Genomic DNA, 24,024 nt, shown 5'->3' with positions numbered 1-24,024 from the left:
AGTATAATCTAACCTCTTTTCCTTATCTTTCAGGATACATTGGGGGCTTATCTACAGCATTCCAGAATGCTATAGATAAGCCCCTGATGCTGGTGGGCTTAGCTCCTCATCGATTTTGAGGGTGACAGGTTCCCTTTAAGTTATGTAGGGAGAGTAATGGTTGTTTGCTGGAATTCTCAACTATCGAAGGAGATCCAAACCTTTCTCTGTCGAGTCAATAGTATGGAATTTGTTGCCAAGTTGAACTTGCAACAACGTGGATTGGTACCATTTGTATTTTTTTCCTGCATGAAGAAGGGCCTTGGTTGTGAAAGAGAAGGATTGTCTATCTTGAATTTTTTTTAGATAGATCTTTAAAAAGGATGATAGATTTGTATGGAATTGGAAGTTCGTAGCATTCCTCCTTAAAGCAAGTAAGTTGTTTCTTAAATGTGTAGATTTAAAAGTTACAATTACATCTCTTGCGATTCCTGTTGGGAGGTTATTTGGTTTTAGGATTCTGAAAGCTTTAATCACAGAGTTTTCTTTAGGAAGATCCGGAATTAAATGAGATATCATCTGAGAAATGTAGCCTTTTTTGGTGGTATGATCTTTTTCAGCAGTCACTTTATTTTAAGGTTATTCTTAGAAATATTTTAAAAATAAGTCATTTGTGATTTTAACCCCTTTCTGACATTGGACGTACTATCCCGTCGAGGTGGGGTGGGCCCGTATGACCACCGACGGGATAGTACGTCCAGCGCGATCGGCGGTGCTCAGGGGAGAAGCGCGGCCGATCGTGGCCGGGTGTCAGCTGACTATCGCAGCTGACATCCGACACTATGTGCCAGGAGCGGTCACGGACCGCCCCCGGCACACCGCGATCAAACATGATCGCGGTGTGCCGGCGGTACAGGGAAGCATCGCGCAGGGAGGGGGCTCCCTGCGTGCTTCCCTGAGACCCCCGAAGCAACGTGATGTGATCGCGTTGCTGCGAGGGTCTCTTACCCCCTCCTCGCTGCAGGTGCCGGGATCCAAGTTGGCCGCGGCATCCGGGTCCTGCAGGGAGGGAGGGAGGTGGCTTACCAAGTGCCTGCTCAGAGCAGGTGCTTGGTAAGCCTGCAGTTCTATAAGTCAGATCGGTGATCTGACAGAGTGCTGTGCAAACTGTCAGATCAGCGATCTGTGATGTCCCCCCTGGGACAAAGTAAAAAAGTAAAAAATAAAATTTCCACATGTGTAAAAAAAAGTAAATAAATAAAAATTCCTAAATAAAGAAAAAAATATATATATTATTCCCATAAATACATTTCTTTAAATAAAAAAAACAATAAAAGTGCACATATTTAGTATCGCTGCGTCCGTAACGACCCCACCTATAAAACTATATCACTAGTTAACCCCTTCAGTGAACACCATAGGAAAAAAAAAAAAAACGAGGCAAAAAACAACGCTTTATTATCATACCACCAAACAAAAAGTGGAATAACACGCGATCAAAAAGACGGATATAAATAAACATGGTACCGCTGGAAACGTCATCTTGTCCCGCAAAAAACGAGCCGCAATACAGCGTCATCAAAGAAAAAATAAAAAAGTTATAGTCCTCAGAATAAAGCGATGCCAAAATAATTATTTATTCTATAAAATAGTTTTTAATCGTATAAAAGCGCCGAAGCATAAAAAAATGATATAAATGAGGTATCGCTGTAATCGTACTGACCCAAAAAATAAAACTGCTTTATCAATTTTATCAAACGTGGAACGGTATAAACGCCTCCCCCAAAAGAAATTCATGAATAGCTGTTTTTTTGTCATTCTGCCTCACAAAAATCAGAATAAAAAGCGATCAAAAACTGTCACGTGTCCGAAAATGTTACCAATGAAAAAACGTCAACTCGTCCCGCAAAAAACAAGACCTCACATGACTCTGTGGACCAAAATATGGAAAAATTATAGGTCTCAAAATGTGGAGATGCAAAAACTTTTTTGTTATAAAAAGCGTCTTTTAGTGTGTGACGGCTGCCAATCATAAAAATCCGCGATAAAAAATGCTGCTATAAAAGTAAATCAAACCCCCCAACATCACCCCCTTAGTTAGGGAAAAATAATAAAATTAATTAAAAAAATGTATTTATTTCCATTTTCCCATTAGGGTTAGGGTTAGGGCTAGGGTTAGGGCTAGGGTTAGGATTGGGGCTAGGGTTGGAGCTAAAGTTAGGGTTAGGGTTGGGGCTAAAGTTAGGGTTAGGGTTGGGGCTAAAGTTAGGGTTTGGATTACATTTACGGTTGGGATTAGGGTTGGGATTAGAGTTAGGGGTGTGTCAGGGTTAGGGGTGTGGTTAGGGTTACCGTTGGGATTAGGGTTAGGGGTGTGTTTGGATTAGGGTTTCAGTTAGAATTGGGGAGTTTCCACTGTTTAGGCACATCAGGGGCTCTCCAAACGCGACATGGCGTCCGATCTCAATTCCAGCCAATTCTGCATTGAAAAAGTAAAACATTCCCTTCCGAGCTTTCCCGTGCGCCCAAACAGGGGTTTACCCCAACATATGGGGCATCAGCGTACTCGGGACAAATTGTACAACAACTTTTGGGGTCCAAGTTCTCTTGTTACCCTTGGGAAAATATAAATTTGGGGGGCTAAAAATCATTTTTGTGGGAAAAAAAGATTTTTTATTTTCACGGCTCTGCGTTATAAACTGTAGTGATGAAACACTTGGGGGTTCAAAGTTCTCACAACACATCTAGATAAGTTCCTTGGGAGGTCTAGTTTCCAATATGGGGTCAGTTGTGGGGGGTTTCTACTGTTTGGGTACATCAGGGGCTCTGCAAATGCAACGTGACGCCTGCAAACCAATCCATCTAAGTCTGCATTCCAAATGGCGCTCCTTCCCTCCCGAGCTCTGCCATGCGCCCAAACAGTGGTTCCCCCCCACATATGAGGTATCAGCGTACTCAGGACAAATTGGACAACAACTTTTGGGGTCCAATTTCTCCTGTTACCCTTGTGAAAATACAAAAATGGGGGCTAAAAAAATTATTTTTGTGAAAAAAAAAAGAATTTTTATTTTCACGGCTCTGCGTTATAAACTGTAGTGAAACACTTGGGGGATCAAAGCTCTCAAAACACATCTAGATAAGTTCCTTAGGAGGTCTACTTTCCAAAATGGTGTCACTTGGGGGGTTTAATGTTTAGGCACATCAAGGGCTCTCCAAACGCAACATGGCGTCCCATCTTAATTCCAGTCAATTTTGCATTGAAAAGTCAAATGGCGCTCCTTCCCTTCCGAGCTCTGCCATGCGCCCAAACAGTCGTTTACCCCCACATATAGGGTATCGGCGTACTCAGGACAAATTGCACAACAACTTTTGTGGTTTAATTTCTTCTCTTACCCTTGGGAAAATAAAAAATTGGGGGCAAAAGATAATTTTTGTGAAAAAATATGATTTTTTATTTTTGCGGCTCTGCATTATAAACTTCTGTGAAGCACTTGGTGGGTCAAAGTGCTCACCACACATCTAGATAAGTTCCCAAGGGGGTCTACTTTCCAAAATGGTGTCACTTGTGGGGGGTTTCAATGTTTAGGCACATCAGGGGCTCTCCAAACGCAACATGGCGTCCCATCTTAATTCCAGTCAATTTTGCATTGAAAAGTCAAATGGCGCTCCTTCCCTTCCGAGCTCTGCTATACGCCCAAACAGTGGTTTACCCCCACATATGGGGTATCAGCGTACTCAGCACAAATTGTTCAACAACATTTGGGGTCCATTTTCTCCTGTTACCCTTGGTAAAATAAAACAAATTGGAGCTGAAATAAATTTTGTGTAAAAAAGATTTAAATGTTAATTTTTATTTAAACATTCCAAAAATTCCTGACACCTGAAGGGTTAATAAATTTCTTGAATGTGGTTTTGAGCACCTTTAGGGGTGCAGATTTTAGAATGGTGTCACACTTGAGTATTTTCTATCATATAGACCCCTCAAAATGAATTCAAATGAGATGTGGTCCCTAAAAAAAAATGGTGTTGTAAAAATGAGAAATTGCTGGTCAACTTTTAACCATTATAACTCCCTAACAAAAAAAATGTTGGTTCCTAAATTGTGCTGATGTAAAGTAGACATGTGGGTAATGTTACCTATTAAGTATTTTGTTTGACATATCTCTGTGATTTAAGGGCATAAAAATTCAAAGTTGGAAAATTGCAAAATTTTCAAAATTTTCGTCAAATTTCCGTTTTTTTCACAAATAAACGCAAGTTATATCGTAGAAATGTTACCACTATCATGAAGTACAATATGTCACGAGAAAACATTGTCAGAATCGCCAAGATCCGTTGAAGCGTTCCAGAGTTTCCAGAGTTATAACCTCATAAAGGGACAGTGGTCAGAATTGTAAAAATTGGCCCGGTCATTAACGTGCAAACCACCCTTGGGGGTAAAGGGGTTAAAGATGAAATCTCTTTTTGCAAAGATTTAAAGAATGGGGCACATGTTTTGGCGGAATTTAAATAAGTGTCTGTAGATAAATCTATATTCTTAATAAATCTGTCATTTGAGTTCAAATTTTCCGGTCTTACCGGATTTAGGGTGTTGAGTTTTCTGTGGAGAAATTTTTGTATAGATAGCTTAATATCTTTGAATATGTTTATGATAAATGACTTTTGTGACTTATGTAGAGAGATTTTCTGAATTTATCCCTATTGGCACCTATGGGTAGATTTCACAAATCTTTATCCTCATATGTAATTAGAGAGAGGTTGAGAGATGAAAGTATGGCATTACAGGCTTTCAATATAAACTCTTTTGAAGGAGAAGTTTCAGAAATGTGCATATTTTCAAATATGGTGTGGACATTCCCGTAAACTTTGTGAGTATGGAAAGACAAATCTTGTAGTATGTGTGCAAGGGACCTGTTCTTCTAAATCACAAGCTCCATTTTGCTTTTGGCATTTATTCCTAATTCGGCCTCCTTTCTGGGCTATCTAACCCACTTGATTCCAACTCTGTATTGCTACTTGAAGTTTGGACCTCTCCAGTAGGAGATTAATCTATTTCTTTATTAAATATCTGTCCAAAAGCATATTTATTTAAGCTGTTGCTATCAGAGGAGTAATTTGATAGATCAGAATCACTACGTGGGAGCCATTCACTTTCTATATCCTGCAAACATACATCTTTCGTTGAAATAAACTCATCTGAGCTCATTTGAGTATAGCACAAGCTGCCATCTTGGGAAAAAGAAGATCCCCTTGATTCATGTATAACAGACTTCACTTTCTCCTGTTCATCTGTATTAACCATACCTCTTTAATTGTTGTAAGTTACAAAATCTGGCATTTGACAGGTGTCTGTTTCTCCTGACCCCTTTTCCCTTATACACTTCTCCAACAGTGTATTGGAAAATTCTTAATTGAGTTTTGGTTCTTAGATTGTCTCTGATATTGTTAAGTCCTATCTGCTTTCATCTATTTTCTCTTTCTTGTTATATGTGTAGCATTTGGGAAGCAGAGCAGCTAATACTTCTTGTCCCAAATAAAAATTGTGTCCTTGGTTTCTTGAAGTATCAAATTAGACTTATTAATATATAGTTTCTGAGACTACAAATATATTGATGCTTCATTATTTTCATTAGAGTCATTTAATATACAAGCCTTTTGCATCAAATCATAGTTTTCCTTTCGTGTATACTCATTAATGGCATTGTTGTTATAATAGAGATGGTCTTCTTTCCCCTTGTCAGTATCTAGTATAAAGGAATCCTCTGCTTCTATTTCCTTCTTCTGACAACAGTTTAAGACATTCAATCCATTCCTCATTATATACACCTTATTAGTATGTAAAAACCTCCTTTCAGATTTCCCTAAATCTTGATTCTCCTGTATGACAGCAGAATCACGATCCCCTTCTGCTTGTTCCTTGTCATTCACTATATTGTAGCAAGCATTAAGAGAATTCCCGGCTTTCAATCGCTGAGCTGGTGCCTTGCTGTAATTCTCCGTAGTCTGAGAGTAGTTCGGTCCCATTATTATTATTATTATTATTATTTATTATTATAGCGCCATTTTTTCCATGGCGCTTTACATGTGAGGAGGGGTGTACATAATAAAAACAAGTACAATAATCTTGACAATACAAGTCACAATTGGAACAGGAGGAGAGAGGACCCTGCCCGCGAGGGCTCACAATCTACTAGGGATGGTTGAGGATACAGTAGGTGAGGATCCCATAGGATCTTTTCCTTCTTTGTCTTCATACCCTGTCTCCTGTGACAGGATACCATTTGCAGGAAGAAGTGCTCTGTAAGCCGAACGGGGGGGGGGGGGGGGGGTTGCCCAGAATCTGAGATGATGTCAGTGTCAGAACAGTGGCTCTCGGCTTCCTCCCTGTATTGACCATTTCAGAGGCAATAATCCTGGATGCCATAATCCTTCTCCTTCTCTTCTGGGCTTGACTAGACATGGTCCTGGGTTATTACTGGAGATAATCCAAAAAGTGTCCTCTTCCAGAGCTTCTGAAGTCACTAAATCTATGGGTTTTATATGGAGCTCAGCAAAAGTGCTGCTTCTCCTGGCCCTGGAAAAACAAGTCCCCAGTGTCACTTTTTGATGTAATTACTCTGTAACACTTCAACACATCCCAATGATTCTGAGATTTTTTCCCGTAACACATTCTACTTCACAATAGTGCTAAACTTAAGTCCATATGATTTGGGTTTATTTATAAAAGAAATTTAAATTTGATGAAAATTTGTAAAAATTTGCAACTTTTGAACTTTTTCTGCCTATACAACAGAAAGTCATACCACTAAAGCTAATTAATAAATTACATTTTCCACGTGTCTACTTTACATGGGCATCATTTTTAAAACATTTTTTTTTTTGTTAGAAATTTAAAATGGCTAAAAGTTTAGTAGCAAATTTTCATTTTTCCAACACAATTTACAAAACCTATTTCATTAGCGACCTCTTTATATTTAAAGTGACATTTTGGCCTTGTTTAAAAAAACACCCAAAAGTGACCCTATTTAAAAAAATGGTACCCTTCGGTATTCAAAATCAGATTTAGGAAGTTTGTTACCCCTTTAGATGCATCACAGAAATTAAAGCAAAGTGGAAACAAAAAATAAAAAATTAGTTATTTTCCACAAAAATGTTGCTTTAGCCATAATTTTTTCATTTTAACAAGGGTAACAGGAAAAAAAAGACCATACAATTTGTTGTTCAATTTTTCCTGAGCACAATGATGCCCCATACGTAGGGAAAACTATCTGGGCACACGGGAAAACTTGGAAGGGAAGAAGTGATATTTGAATCTTGGAGTGCAATTTAGACTGGAGTAGATTGCGTATGCCGTGTCACATTTGTCAAGCCTCAGAGGTACCAAACCAGTAGAAATCTACCACATATCATTTTCACAAGAGTAGCTAGATAAACTGGACCCCAAAGTTTGTTGTGCATTTTCTCCTGAGTATGATCATACTGTACATATGGTCGCAAACTACTATTTGGGCAAAAGGAAAGACTCGGAAGGTAATGACAGCTACTTGAATTTTGGAGTGCAATTTTGGCTGGAATAAATTGTGAATGTCAAGTCACAATTGAAAAGTCCTTGACATGCCAAAACAGCAGAACACCCCCACAAGTGAACCCATTCTGGAACTACACCTCTTTAAGAATTCATCTAGGGGTGGAAGTGATTAACTGAATTGTATAATTTTGGGTTGCGAAAATGAAAAATTGCAATTTTTTTCATTAAAATGTTGTCTTGGCCGCAAGTTTTTAATTTTCAAAAAGGGCAATACTAGAAAATGGACAGTACAATTTGTTGTACAATGTCTTCTGAGCTCGACAATGCCCCATATGTGGTCAAAAACTACTTTTGAGGCACGGTGTCAATCTCAGAAAGGGAAACAGCAACATATTGGAGTTCAGATTTTGCTAGAATGGTTTGGGGGTGCCACGTCAAATTGGTACTTGAGCAGACCCCCCCTAAGTGACCCTGTTTTACAAACCACACCCCTCAATGAATTCATCTAGGGGTGCAGTGAGCATATTGACACCACAGGTGTGCCATAGAATTTTATACCATTGGGTGGTGAAGAAAGAATAACTAATCTTTTTTAACTAAAATGTTGTTTTAGCTCAAAGTTCAAAATTTTTTAAAGAGCTGATAACAAAAATGGACTGCACACTTTGTTGCACAATTTTTCCAGAATGTGCCAATACCCTACATGTAATTAGGAACTACTTTTGAGGCACAGTGCAAAGCCTAGAAGGGAAGGAGCGCCATATTCGTGTGAAAAATTTTTTGTAGTGGTGCCATGTCACATTGGTAAAGCCCCTGAGGTGCGAGTACATCAAAAATCCCCCACATGTGAGCCCAAATTGCAAACTGCACGCCTCAATAAATTTATATGGGGTGCAGTGAGCATATTTACACCACAGGTGTGTTGTACTGTTAGCTAATCTTTTGCAAAGACTTTCAGCAGTTACAGGACGTTGCATAATGTTACATGGTTTAATTCTATCATCTATTGTATTTGTTACTTTGCTGCCATCTACTGGCCGTTGTTATACTATGTTGGTAATGTATTATTACTGTGATACCCATAATACCTTTCTTTCTGCATCTCCTCCTATCTTTATCTCACTTACTTTTTGTGGTCAGGCCAACTTGGACAACACATCTTTCAGAACTGGAGAAAGGATTATTTTATTTCCTCTAACCTCGTGCTTCTAATATCAGCTCTACTCTGAAGTTCTAACTTCTACTTCATCTTCATCCCTTCATCTTCCCTGATATCTTACCTCATCTTATCAAGGTACTGTAAATAAAACCTGTTGAATTCATCACTGCGTCATCCTATCGGACTACTCACATGCATCGCATCAGGAATAGGAGCTCAGGTTGGCGAGTAACGCTATCTACTAATGCTTATACAGATTTAAAGGAACACTGATAGACCAAGCACTTTACCAATATTTACTAAATAAAATCCATAATAAAAAAAGAAGTATACTGTGAATTATGTTCCAGTGATTGCTGCTCTGTGAAAAAAGTGAGAAACCACTTATACAAGGAAAGAGCAAAACACAACCAATATATGGATACCCAAAGGAACCACCAAACAGAAAGTAGATATAAAAATGCCTTTATTGTATATGATTGGCTAGATAATACAAAACAATTGTGCACACAACAGGACTAAAAATATATATATATCTATAAAGTTAAAAGTAAATTGATGGTAGCGGCTGACCCAGTTTATATATGTATATATATAGGAGTAGTGTTTCCCCATTTCAATATGTGCATGCAAAAATAGGGTTATATATATATATATATATATATATATATATATATATATATATATATATGTACTAGTGCTATACTTCCACAACTAATTATGAGGGGATTACCTCATTTGAAGTGCAATAGTGCAATGTGCAAAACCGCAAATAACAGTGTGCAAAAAAAGCAAAAAAGCATGTGAGGAAAATTAAATCCTCCTTTGCTGAAGTGTTATTAGACTCCGCAATGCATATATTGCCACCACATATCCACATAGGTGGCAATGTGAAGTGCAACAGTGCAATGTGCAAACTGCAATTGGTGTGCGAAGGAATAACTCAAAAAACAACCATATAAAGTGCAGGGTGCAAGAAAAAGGGAGGTACACGATTACTACCTTATTATCTGGGTCTGCCACGTCCCGTGATAGCACACCCCGACGCGCGTTTCGGATATTAAATCCTTCGTCAAGGATTCTTTTATTACCTCTAACCTCGTGCTTCTAATATCAGCTCTACTCTGAAGTTCTAACTTCTACTTCACCTTCATCCCTTCATCTTCCCTGATATCTTACCTCATCTTATCAAGATACTGTAAATAAAACCTGTCGAATTCATCACTGCATCATCCTATCGGACTACTCACATGCATCTCATCAGGAATAGGAGCTCAGGTTGGTGAGTAACGCTATCTACTAATGCTTATACAGAGATTCATGTTCACATCCCTCAGACACATCTTACCCTTGTACATTGGTGGCAGAATAGTAACAAGAGACCTAAGTCTACAGTGTCTGCGTGCATATGCATTGTCTGCTAGCAAGTCTAAGACCGTCCGTCATCTTAGCTAAAGCATGTCCACAAAATGCATCGTGGATCCCTCTCTGCAAGAAGCACATCATGTTCCTGACACAGCAGATGCTCCAGGAGCAGAGTCCACACTTATTGCAGAGCAGGACGTATGACCCAAACGAGTAACCAAGCCGACACAAAATGTCCGAGAGAACTTTGATACAACTAGAGATGAGTTCCATGATAACCTAGATCATTTATGGGGCAAAGTTGATCATTACTTAGCTCCTTTAACAATGACGCAGCAGTTTTAACCGCCACATTGAATCATTTATCTGCTGCTTATGATCACTACCAGAGACTGTCTGCAACATATATCACATTCGTTAGTAACCGTGACATGGAAGATGCCCCAGCAGAGCTAGCTGAAAGGGAAACTATTCTTGAAGAAAATACCTCATTAGTGTGAGATGCCCAAGATAAGGCAGAACTCTGCATCACACACCTACAAGAGGTTAGGTCACATTGCACAACATAAACCAAAATCACATCTCGATCTTCCAGATCATCTCACTCCAGGAATGAACACTGTCTGGCAAGTTACTGGAAATATGTGTGTATGCAGAGGAAGCTAGAGTAAGAAGTTACTTTGCAAGGAAGGAGACTGAGATAGAAACCAAAAGAAACAAGATGGAGGCCCAATTAAAAAGGAGGAGGCTTAGATAGAAGCCCAAAGAAACTAGATGGTGGGCCAAGGAAAAAGGCAGGAAGCAGAGATGGAGGTCCAATTGAAAATAGTCCAAGCAGAAAGGGAAGAAGTGACAGCCCTTGATAAACTGAAAGTTCTTGAAATAAGAATATAGATAATAAATGGGAAATGTTTAAGAATATCCCAAATAGGCACTTTAAGCAGTTTATACCTTGTTGGTATAAAAGAACAAGAAATAGGAAAAACTCAACGTGGCTAAACAAAGAAGAAAGAGGGGCAATTAACAGTAAAAAAAAGCATTTAACCCCTTAACCCCCAAGGGTGGGTTGCATGTTAATGAATGGGCCAATTTTGACAATTCTGACCACTGTCCCTTTATGAGGTTATAACTCTGGAATGCTTCAACGGATCCTGATGATTATGACAGTGTTTTCTCATGACATATTGTTCTTCATGATAGTGGTAAAATTTCTTTGCTATTACCTGCATTTATTTGTGAAAAAAATGGAAATTCTGGCGTAAATTTAGAAAATTTTGCAATTTTCCAACTTTGAATTTTTATGCCCTTATATCATAGAGATATATCACACAAAATACTTAATAAGTAACATTTCCCACTTGTCTACTTTACATCAGCACAATTTTGGAACCAAAATTTTTTTTTGTTAGGGAGTTAGAAGGGTTAAAAGTTGACCAGCAATTTCTCACTTTTACAACAACATTTTTTTTTAGGGACCACATCACAATTGAAGTCACTTTGAGGGGTCTATATGATAGAAAATACCCAAGTGCGACACCATTCTAAAATATGCACCCCTCAAGGTGCTCAAAACCACATTCAAGAAGTTTATTAACCCTTCAGGTGTTTCACAGGAATTTTTGGAATGTTTAAAAAAAAATGAACATTTAATTTTTTCTCACAAAAAATTTACTTCAGCTCCAATTTGTTTTATTTTACCAAGGGTAGCAGGAGAAATTGGACCCCAAACGTTGTTGTACAATTTGTCCTGAGTATGCTGATACCCGATATGTGGGGGTAAACCACTGTTTTGGCGCATGGCAGAGCTCGGAAGGGAAGAAGCGCCGTTTGACTTTTCAATGCAAAATTGACTGGAATTGAGATGGGACGCCATGTCGCGTTTGGAGAGCCCCTGATGTGCCTAAACATTGCAACCCCCCACAAGTGACACCATTATGGAAAGTAGACCCCCTAAGGAACTTATCTAGATGTGTAGTGAGCACTTTGACCCACCAAGTGCTTCACAGAAGTTTATAATGTAGAGCTGTAAAAATAAAAAATCATATTTTTTCACAAAAATCTTTTTGCCTCCAATTTTTTATTTTCCTAAGGGTAACAGAAGAAATTGGACCCCAAAAGGTGTTGTACAATTTGTCCCGAGTACGCTGATACCCCATAGGTGGGGGTAAACCACTGTTTGGGAGCATGGCAGAGCTCGGAAGGGAAGCAGCGCCATTTGACTTTTCAATGCAAAATTGACTGGAATTGAGATGGGACACCATGTCGTGTTTGGAGAGCCCCTGATGTAGCTGAATATTGAAACCCTCCACAAGTGACACCATTTTGGAAAGTAGACAAACTAAGTAACTTATCTAGATGTGTGGTGAGCACTTTAACCCACCAAGTGCTTAACAGAAGTTTATAAAGTAGAGCCATAAAAATAAAAAATCATATTATTTCACAAAAATTATCTTTTCGCCTCCAATTTTTTATTTTCCAAAGGGTAACGAAGAAATTGGACCCCAAAAGTTGTTGTGCAATTTGTCTTGAGTACACTGATACCCCATGTCTGGGGGTAAACCACTGTTTGGGCGCATGGCAGAGCTCGGAAGGGAAGGAGTGCCGTTTGGAATGCAGACTTAGATGGAGTGGTCTGCAGGCATCACATTGCGTTTGCAGAGCCTCTGATGTACCTAAACAGTAGAAACCCCCCACAAGTGACACCATTTTGGAAACTAGACCCCCAAAAAACTTATCTAGATGTGTTGTGAGAACTTTGAAGCCCAAATGTTTCACTAGTTTATAACGCAGAGCCGTGAAAATAAAAAATCCTTTTTTTTCCACAAAGATTATTTTTTAGCCTCCGGCTTTGTATTTTCCAAAGGATAACAGGAGAAATTGGATCCCAAAAGTTGTTGTCCAATTTGTCCTGAGTACGCTGATACCCCATATGTTGGGGTAAACCCTTGTTTTGGCGCACGGGAGAGCTCGGAAGGGAAGGAGCACTGTTTTACTTTTTCAACGCAGAATTGGCTGGAATTGAGATCAGACGCCATGTCGTGTTTGGAGTGCAACCGGATGTGCCTAAACAGTGGAAACCCACGAATTCTAACTTAAACCCTAACCCAAACACACCCCTAACCCTAATCCCAACCCTAACCCTAACCACACCCCTAACCCGAACATGCCCCTAACCCTAATCCCAACCACACCACTAACCCCAACACACCCCTAACCCCAACACACCCCTAACCCTAATCCCAACCCTAACAACACCCCTAGCTCCAACACACCCCTAACCCTAATCCCAACCATAACCCTAACCACACCCCTAACCCTAATCTCAACCCTAATCCCAATGGTAAATGTAATCCAAACCCTAACTTTAGCCCCAACCCTAACCCTAACTTTAGCCCCAAACCTAACTGTAGCCCCAACCCTAACCCTAACTTTAGCCCCAACCCTAACCCTAACTGTATCCCCAACCGTAACCCTAACTTTAGCCCCAACCCTAACCCTAATGGAAAAATGGAAATAAATAAATATTTTTAATTTTATAATTTTTCCCTAACTAAGGGGGTGATGAAGGGGGGTTTGATTTACTTTTATAGCTTTTTTAGCGGATTTTTATGATTGGCAGCTGTTACACACTAAAAGACGCTTTTTATTGCAAAAAATATTTTTTGCGTCTCCACATTTTGTGAGCTATAATTTTTTCATATTTTGGTCTACAGAGTCATGTGAGGTCTTGTTTTTTGCGGGACGAGTTGAAGTTTTTATTGGTACTATTTTCGGGCACATGACATTTTTTGATCACTTTTTATTCCGATTTTTGTGAGGCACAATGAACAAAAACCAGCTATTCATGAATTTCTTTTTTATTGGGGGGGGGCGTTTATACCTTTTCACGTTTGGTAAAATTGATAAAGCTGTTATATCCTTTGGGTCAGTACGATTACAGCGATGCCTCATTTTACATCTTTTTTATGTTTTGGCGCTTTTATACGATAAAAACTATTTTATATAAAAAATAATTATTTTTGCATCGCTTTATTCTGAGGACTATAACTTTTTTATTTTTTTGCTGATGATGCTGTATGGTGGCTCGTTTTTTGCGGGACAAGGTGACGTTTTCAGTGGTACCATGGTTATTTATATCCGTCTTTTTGATTGCGTGTTATTCCACTTTTTGTTTGGCAGTATGATAATAAAGAGTTGTTTTTTGCCTCGGTTTTTTTTACGGTGTTCACTGAAGGGGTTAACTAGTGGGACAGTTTTATAGGTCGGGTTGTTACAGACGCGGTGATACTAAATATGTGTACTTTTATTTATTTTTTTTTATTTAGATAAAGAAATGCATTTATTGGAACAATATTTTTTTTCTTTATTTAGGGATTTATTTATTTTTTACACATGTAAATATTTTTTTTTTACTTTATAACATTGCCCCAGGGGGGACATCACAGTATAGTGTTAGATCGCTGATCTGACACTTTGCAATGCACTGTGTCAGATCAGCGATCTGACAGGCACTGCAGGGGGAGGCTTGCTGGCACCTGCTCTGAGCAGGCGCTTGTAAGCCACCTCCCTGCAGGACCTGGCAGGAGCCCCGCGGCCATATTGAACCGGGGGCCTGCAGGGAGGAGACGCTCGATACAACGCGATCAACGCGATCCAAGCGATGCTTCCCTATGCCGCCGGAATGCTGCAATCATGTTCGATCGCAGTGTTCCGGGGCTTAATGTGCCGGGAGCGGTCCGTGACTGCTCCTGGCACATAGTGCCGGATGTCAGCTGTAATAATCAGCTGACACCCGGCGGCGATCGGCCGCGCTCCCCCCGTGAGCGCGGTCGATCGCCTATGACGTACTATTCCGTCCCTGGCTATTAAGTCCCAGGTCACCTCGACGGGATAGTACGTTATATTGGATTAAGGGGTTAAACTATTAAAGCAGGATGTCACTGTTGAAGCTCTAAAAAACTATAGGGAGAAAAATACTTTATCTAAAAAAACTAATTAAAGTAGCCAAAAAGGAAACAGAGAAGCACTTTGCTAAAGATAGTAAAACTAATCCCAAACTGTTATTCAACTATATAAATAGTAAAAGAATCAAAACTGAAAGTTAGTCCCCTTAAAAATTGTGAGGAAAGAATGGTTGTAGATGACGAGTAAAAAGGTAATATATTAAACACCTTCTTCTTCACGGTATTCACGGTGGAAAATAAAATGCTAGGTGAAATGCCGAGAGACAAAGAGAACACTAAATTAAGGTTCACCAATCTAACCCAAGAAGAGATGCGAAACCGGCTAAATAAGATTAAAATAGATAAATCTCCGGGTCTGGATGGCATACACCCACAAGTACTAAGAGAACTAAGTAATGTAACACAAACCATTATTTCTTATATTTAGGTACTAATAGCGACGGGGTCTGTTCCACTGGACTGGCGCATAGCAAATGTGGTACCAGTATTTAAAAAGGGCTCTAACAGTTAACCTGGAAATTATAGGCCAGTAAGTCTAACCTCTATTGCTGGTAAAATATTTGAAGTGTTTCAGAGGGATGTTATTCTGGATTATCTCAATATGAATAACTGTTTAACTCCATATCAGCATGGGTTTATGAGAAATCGCTCCTGTCAAACCAATCAAATCAATTTTTATGAAGAGGTAGGATATAGACTGGACCAAGGTGAGTCATTGGATGTGGTATATCTTGATTTTTCCAAAGCGTTTGATACCGTGCCACTCAAGAGGTTGGTACACAAAATGAGAATGCTGGGTCTGGGGGAAAATATGTGTAAATTGGTAAGTAACTGGCTTAGTAATAGAAAGCAGAGAGTGGTTAGAAATGGTATATTCTGTAACTGGGTCGCTGTGACCAGTGGGGTACCACAGGGGACAGGGTTAGGACCTAATCTCTTCAACATATTTATTAACAATCTTGCAGAAGGTTTACACAGTAAAATATCGATATTTGCAGATGAAACAAAACTATGTAAAGCAGTCAATACAAGTGAAGATAGTATTCTGCTACAGATGGATCTAGATAAGTTGGAAACTTGGGCTGAGAGCTAGCAGATGCGGTTTAACAATGATAAATGTAAAGTTATACACATGGGAAGAAGGAATCAGTATCACCATTACACACTGAACGGGAAAACACTGGGTAAATCTGACATGGAGAAGGACTTGGGGATCCTAGTTAATGATAAACTTACCTGGGACAGCCAGTGCCAGGCAGTGGCTGCCAAGGCAAACAGGATCATGGGGTGCATTAAAAGAGGTCTGGATACACATGATGAGAGCATTATACTGCCTCTGTACAAATCCCTAGTTAGACCGCACATGGAGTACTGTGTCCAGTTTTGGGCACCGGTGCTCAGGAAGGATATAAAGGAACTAGAGAGAGTACAAAGGAGGGCAACAAAATTAATAAAGGGGATGGGGGAACTACAATACCCAGAGAGATTAGCAAAATTAGGATTATTTAGTCTAGAAAAAAGACGACTGAGGGGCAATCTAATAATCATGTATAAGTATATAAGGGGACAATACAAATATCTCTCCGAAGATCTGTTTATACCAAAGAAGGTGACGGTCACAACGGGGCATTCTCTGCGTCTGGAGGAGAGAAGGTTTTTCCACTAACATAGAAGAGGATTCTTTAGCGCAGTGAGAATCTGGAATTCTTTGCCTGAGGAGGTGGTGATGACAAATTCAGTCGAGGGGTTCAAGAGAGGCCTGGATGTCTTCCTGGGGCATAACAATATTGTATCTTACAGTTATTAGGTTTTTTAGAAGGACATAGATCTGGGGATTTATTTTCATGGAATATAGGCTGAACTGGATGGACAAATGTCTGTTTTTGGCCTTGCTAACTATGTTACTGTGTGACTATGAACAAGCACTTGGTCAAAATGCTGATATATGGAGCATCTATAGTTATTAAGGTTGAAGGAAGACTTTAAGTCCATCTAGTTCAACCCATAGCCTAACCTAACATGCCCTAATATGTTGATCCAGAGGAAGGCAAAAAAAACCCATGTGGCAAAGAGTAAACTCCACATTGGGGAAAAAAATTCCTTCCCGACTCCACATACGGCAGTCAGACTAGTTCCCTGGATCAACGCCCTATCAAGGAATCTAGTGTATATACCCTGTAACATTATACTTTTCAAGAAAGGCATCCAGTCCCCTCTTAAATATAAGTAATGAATCACTCATTACAACATCATATGGCAGAGAGTTCCATAGTCTCACTGCTCTTACAGTAAAGAAATTATCTGTTATTATGCTTAAACCTTCTTTCCTCCAGACGTAGAGGATGTCCCTGTCTCAGGTTTATGATTCAAAAGATCATCAGAAAGGTATTTGTACTGTCCCCTCATATATTTATACATTAAAATAAGATCACCCCTTAGCCTTCGTTTTTCCAAACTAAACTAAATATGAACTGCCTTATTCCAGGAGAGATGGAGGACCCATCTGACCAAACTGCTCACTACGTGCTAAGACATCTAAGATCCGCACCAGCGCCACCTCCGTTCTCCCACATGGACGCACCCGCAAGCCAAGAGATGTCGCCACCTACTGCCGACAAGGTAACTTACAGTACTAAACCACAATTTAGGCCGCAGCCAGCAGAACCTATAGAGACTAAACCGCAGCTTAACCCTCATGCTGCATCATTTTGTCCTGTTTCATCGCAGTCATATAAGCCAGAGAGCTTACATTCCCCAGGGATACCACAAGTTAATCCTGCAACTATGACCGGGAGATCGGACATGTCTGACTTCCCCAGATAAATGATTCACAGGGTGTTAACAAACATCAGTCTCTCAAAGTTTGATGATTATGCTGAAAATTATAGAACCTGGTAGTCGACCTTTCAAGCAGTAATCCAAGACCTTAACCTCATCGGCAAGGAACAATTGGATTTGCTTCTTAACTGGTTAGGTCCTAAATCAGCAGAGCGCATCAAGACAATAAGGGCAGTTCACGTGGACTATTCAGATGCAGGTCTTATTGCAGCATGGGAGAGACTGGAGCAAACATACAGCAGTTCAGAAGCCATATAGTGTGCCTTTAAGAGACAGTGAACCTTCCCAAAGACTAACAAGGACACTGAAAACTTCAAGTCCTAAGCAACCTGCTAAAAGAATTAGAATTGGAAAAATTAGACCCACATCTTTCAGGACTGAGTTACCTTGATACTTTTCATGGCTTAAATCCAATAGTGTCCAAGTTGCCATGCGGCATGCAGGATAAATGGGCAGACTACTGCTCACGGTATAAAAGACAGCATAATGTGTCTTTTCCTCCCTTTTCACATTTTTGTAGATTTGTCAGTGATCAAGCTCTAAAGAAGAATGATAGCAGCTTCGATTTCACTGAATCAACTCATCCAGCTTCATCGTCATCATCTAAAAGTATGATAACATTACCATGAAACATAGAGTTAGTAGGTACAGTATCCGTGAGAAAAACTGATGTTCCACTTACTGCACCCGCCTTCACTAAACAAATGTTGTTGCTCCTAAGGTTATGGACAGTAACCGTATGTACCCTATCCACAAGAGACCTCACCCACTTAAGGAATGTCGTGGACTCAGGAAAAGACTTTGCAGGAGCGCAGAGATTTGGATTTGGGAGCTTGGGATTTGTTATAATTGTGTCAGGACTCTGAATTCCCTGTTCATGGTGCTTTATTGCCATTTTCCAAGATGACGTCTGCTACCTCGCCACTGCCCTCGTGATCTGTCTTCCCTATCTTTATAACCCCGGCTTGCCTCTTACTCCTTGCTTGTCTATTCTGCTAGAATTCCTGGCTTGTGCTGCAAGAGACTTCTCCTCTTCAGATACTCCAGTTCCGCCTTCTCAGCAAACCTTCTCAGCTTGCAGAGGTTCTTGTGCTACAAGCTGTTTTTGCCTGTGTTACTCTGCATTCTTCTCCTGTCTGCTGGGACACATACACTCAGCCTGCTACAGCTAATCTTGTTTGGTATCCACTGCCAGTTATTTGACTGTTTCTGGACTCGTAGCTCTGCACTGCTTCTGGACTCTTTTCTAGTACTGCCAGCCCTGGGATGAACTGTGTCTTATGATCTGCATTTCCCCATAGAGTGCTACGCCTATAAGACTTTACCTGCAGCAGAGCTGCAAAAGAACTACTCCTAAGAAGGACCCTGTTTGCCGTTCACTTGAACTGTTGTTCTAACAGAATATAACTCCAAGTAAATCAAACTTATGTGAAATCAAACTGTCCACTTAGGAAGCAACACTGTTTGACAATCAACTTCACATGCTGTTGTGCAATTGAAATAGACAACAGATGGAAATTATTGGCAATTATCAAGACACACTCAATAAAGGAGTGGTTCTGCAGGTGGGGACCACAGACCACATCTCAATACCAATGCTTTCAGGGTGATGTTTTGGTCACTTTTGAATGTTGCTTGTGCTTTCACACTTGTGGTATCATGAGACGGACTCTACAACCCACACAAGTGGCTCAGGTAGTGCAGCTCATCCAGGATGGCACATCAATGCGACCTGTGGCAAGAAGGCTTGCTGTGTCTGTCAGCTAAGTGTTGAGAGGCTGGAGGCTCTACCAGGAGACATGCCAGTACACCAGGAGACATGGAGGGGGCCGTAGGAGGGCAACAACCCAGCAGCAGGACCGCTACCTCAGCCTTTGTGCAAGGAGGAACAGAAGGAGCACTGCCAGAGCCCTGCAAAATGACCTCCAGCAGGTCACAAATGTGCATGTGTCTGCACAAACGGTTAGAAACCGACTCCATGAGGATAGTTTGAGTGCCCGACGTCCACAGATGAGGGTTGTGCTCCCAGCCCAACACCCTGCAGGACCCTTGGCATTTGCCACAGAACACCAGGATCGGTAAATTCGCCACTGGCGCCATGTGCTCTTCACAGATCAAAGCAGGTTCACACTGAGCACATGTGACAGACGTGACAGAGCCTGGAGACGCCATGGAGAGCGATCTGCTGCCCACAACATCCTTCGGCATGACCGGTTTGGCAGTGGGTCAGTAATGGTGTGGGGTGGCATTTCTTTGGAGGGCCGCACAGCCCTCCATGTGCTCGCCAGAGGTAGCCTGACTGCCATTAGGTAACGAGATGAGATACTTAGACCTCTTGTGAGACCATATGCTGGTGCGGTTGGCCCTGGGTTCCTCCTAATGCAGGACAATACCAGACCTCATGTGGCTGGAGTGTGTCAGCAGTTCCTGCAAGATGAAAGCATTGAAGCTAAAGACTGGCCCACCCGTTCTACAGACCTGAATTCAATTGAACACATCTGGGACATCATGTCTCGCACCATTCACCAATGTCACGTTGCACCACAGACTGTCCAGGAGTTGGCGGATGCTTTAGTCCAGGTCTGGGAGGAGATCCCTCAGGAGACCATCCGCCGCCTCATCAGTAGCATGCCCAGGAATTGTAGGGAGATCATACAGGCTCGTGGAGGCCACACACACTACTGAGCATCATTTTCTTGTCTTGAGGTATTTCCACTGAAGTTGGATCAGCCTGTAACTTTATTTTCCACTTTGATTTTGAGCATCATTCCAACTCCAGACCTCCGTGGGATATTAGTTGTGATTTACGATGATAATTTTTAGCTTTTATTGTTCTCAACACATTCCACTATGTAATGAATAAAGATTTACAACTGGAATATTTCATTCAGTGATATCTAGGATGTGGGACTTTAGTGTTCCCTTTATTTTTTTGATATATATAAATATATACTGTATATATATATATATATATATATATATATATATATATATAGATAGATATATATACAGTACAGACCAAAAGTTTGGACACACCTTCTCATTTAAAGATTTTTCTGTATTTTCATGACTATGAAAATTGTACATTCACACTGAAGGCATCAAAACTATGGATTAACACATGTGGAATTATATACTTAACATAAAAGTGTGAAACAACTAAATGATGTCTTATATTCTAGGTTCTTCAAAGTAGCCACCTTGTGCTTTGATGACTGCTTTGCACACTCTTGGCATTCTCTTGATAAGCTTCAAGAGGTAGTCACCGGGAATGGTCTTCCAACAATCTTGAAGGAGTTCTCAGAGATGCTTAGCACTTGTTGGCCCTTTTGCCTTCACTCTGCGGTCCAGCTCACCCCAAACCATCTCCATTGGGTTCAGGTCTGGGGACTATAGAGGCCAGGTCATCTGGCATAGCACCCCAATACTCTCCTTCTTGGTCATATAGCCCTTACACAGCCTGGAGGTGTGTTTGGGGTCATTGTCCTGTTAAAAAATAAATGATGGTCCAACTAAACACAAACCGGATGCCGCTGCAAGATGCTGTGTTAGCCATGCTGGTTCAGTATGCCTTCAATTTTGAATAAATCCCCAACAGTGTCACCAGCAAAGCACCACCACACCATCACACCTCCTCCTCCATGCTTCACGGTGGGAACCAGGCATGTAAAGTCCATCCGTTCACCTTTTCTGCGTTGCACAAAGACACGGTGGTTGGAACCAAAGATCTCAAATTTGGACTCATCAGACGAAAGCACAGATTTCCACTGGACTAATGTCCATTCCTTGTGTTCTTTAGTCCAAACAAGTCTCTTCTGCTTGTTGCCTGTCCTTAGCAGTGGTTTCCTAGCAGCTATTTTTCCATGAAGGCCTGCTGCACAAAGTTTCCTCTTAACAGTTGTTATAGAGATGTGTCTGCTGCTAGAACTCTGTGTGGCATTGACCTGGTCTCTAATCTGAGCTGCTGTTAACCTGCAATTTCTGAGGCTGGTGACTCGGATAAACTTATCCTCAGAAGGAGAGGTGACTCTTGGTCTTCCTTTCCTGGGGTGGTCCTCATGTAAGCCAGTTTATTTGTAGCACTTGATGGTTTTTGCAACTGAACTTGGGGACACTTTCAAAGTTTTCCCAATTTTTAGGACTGATTGACCTTCATTTCTTAAAGTAATGATGGCCACTCATTTTTTTTTACTTAGCTGCTTTTTTCTTGCCATAATACAAATTCCAACAGTCTATTCAGTAGGACTATCAGCTGTGTATCCACCAGACTTCTGCACAACACAACTGATGGTCCCAACCCCATTTATAAGGCAAGAAATCCCACTTATTAAACCTGACAGGGCACACCTGTTAATTCATAGTTTTGATGCCTTCAGTGTGAATGTACAATTGTCATAGTCATGAAAATTCAGAAAAATCTTTAAATGAGAAGGTGTCTCCAAACTTTTGGTATGTACGGTATATATAAATATATATATATATATATATATATATATATATATATACACACGTACATGATTTTGCCTAAAATACAAAGGAAATGTGTCATCTTTATATTTAGGCCTTTTAGAAATGATTTCATCATCAACTTGCTTAACTGTTCACAATAACAGTATTTCTGACCAGGGGTTCCCAAACTTTTACATGCCACTGTACCATTTATGACAATTCTTTTATTCCTGTCTTTTATCCAGTTCCTTACTCATCTGCATGTGGTTTCCTCTACATTCTCTGATCTGTAGAATGTCATTCTGAAAAGGAATTATGACGTTCAAATGTCCATAAACATATTCCTCCAGATATACCACCACACACACAAACACAAATCCATGAACACTTGGCTCAGTATTAAACCCATATGCCTCCTAAAGTTCCCACCACAAACATTTACTTTCAGCTCAGCATTAAACCCATGTTCATGTTCCTTCCCAAACACCCTTCATACACCCATATGCATGCTCAACTCATAATTTGTTCTCCATTAGTAAAGAGGAAAAAATCGCTACCAAATACCACTGAAATTCAACATGCACTATACTTCATCTTCCTGACTTCCTCTGTTGGGGAAAATAGGTCTCTTGCACAAAACATAGTTTGCTCAGTCCACGGACACTGTTCTAAGGTGTATAGCAGCCTAATGTTTTATTTTAATTAGCACAGTAACAATAACTAAAACAAATATGTATTCTTAATGTACAGATAAGCTTTTCATAGGTTTTCACAGCCTACAACTACAACTTATAATAGCCTACAACTCTTTTTTCACCACAGGAAAATCTTATCATCTACTTGAAGAACTGCATTTTCAGCAGACTAATAATAAGAGATAATATAGTCCCTACATAATGTATATCTTAATCCTTGCCTATTAAGCTCCAACCCCCCAATTACCTAACTACATCCATTACTGTCTGCCTTGAGTCTCTACAGTCTTTTCATCATAATCCTTTCAATCATCAGCTACACCTTATGACTTAGTCACAGCCAAAGCTAACAGACAGTTCTCCATCCTCCTCCTTCTTGACCTGTCCTCTGCTTTCGACACAGTCGATCACTGCCTACTGCAACAGATTCTTTCTTCCCTTGGCATCAAAGACCTTGCCCTGTCCTGGATTGCCTCATACCTGTCCAACCGCACATTTAGCGTTTCCCACTCCCACACTACCTCTTCATCCCGCCCTCTCTCTGTTGAAGTCCCTCAAGGCTCTGTCCTAGGGCCCCTACTTTTTTCCATCTATACCCTTGGCCTAAGACAACTCATAAAATCCCATGGCTTCCATTACCACCTGTATGCAGACGACACTCAGATCTACCTCTCTGGCCCAGTTTTCACCTCCCTGCTGTCCAGAATCCCGAAGCGTCTGTCAGCCATATCCTCCTTCTTCACCTCTCGTTTCTTAAAACTCAATGTAGACAAAACCAAATTCATCATCTTTCCCCCATCTCACAAATCCCCCCTACTCGATCTATCTATTATGGTAAACGGCATCACGCTCTCTCCCGCACCTGAAATCCGTTGCCTCGGGGTAACTCTCGACTCTGCCCTGTCCTTCGAACCTCACGTCCAAGCTCTTGCCACCTCCTGTCGCCTCCAACTCAAAAATATTGCCAGAATCTGTTCCTTCCTCAGCCCACAATCTACCAAAACTCTTGTGCATGCTCTCATCATCTTCTGCTTCGATTACTGCAAC

At 40.5% G+C, this 24,024-nt stretch overlaps 1 protein-coding gene across 5 annotated transcripts in view; it reads right to left on the bottom strand.

Moving 5' to 3' along the window:
* Nucleotides 1-24,024, bottom strand: part of COBL (cordon-bleu WH2 repeat protein) — a 957,553-nt gene that overhangs the window by 5,961 nt on the left and 927,568 nt on the right. Inside the window, exon 15 of one of the 5 annotated variants that reach the window (XM_077269350.1) lies at nucleotides 6,359-6,553. The exons of the other annotated variants lie outside the window; for them this stretch is intronic. Within the exon in view, the coding sequence (XP_077125465.1) occupies nucleotides 6,527-6,553 (27 nt within the window). The 3' untranslated portion in view covers nucleotides 6,359-6,526. Of the gene's footprint in view, nucleotides 1-6,358; nucleotides 6,554-24,024 lie in introns of those variants that run through there. 5 annotated transcript variants of the gene reach the window in all.

This window comes from Ranitomeya variabilis, chromosome 6 (genome assembly GCF_051348905.1).
Source record: "Ranitomeya variabilis isolate aRanVar5 chromosome 6, aRanVar5.hap1, whole genome shotgun sequence".
NCBI classification, from domain to species: domain Eukaryota; kingdom Metazoa; phylum Chordata; class Amphibia; order Anura; family Dendrobatidae; genus Ranitomeya; species Ranitomeya variabilis.
Note: the sequence above shows the minus strand (reverse complement) of the source record. Positions and strands in the feature narration are given on the sequence as shown.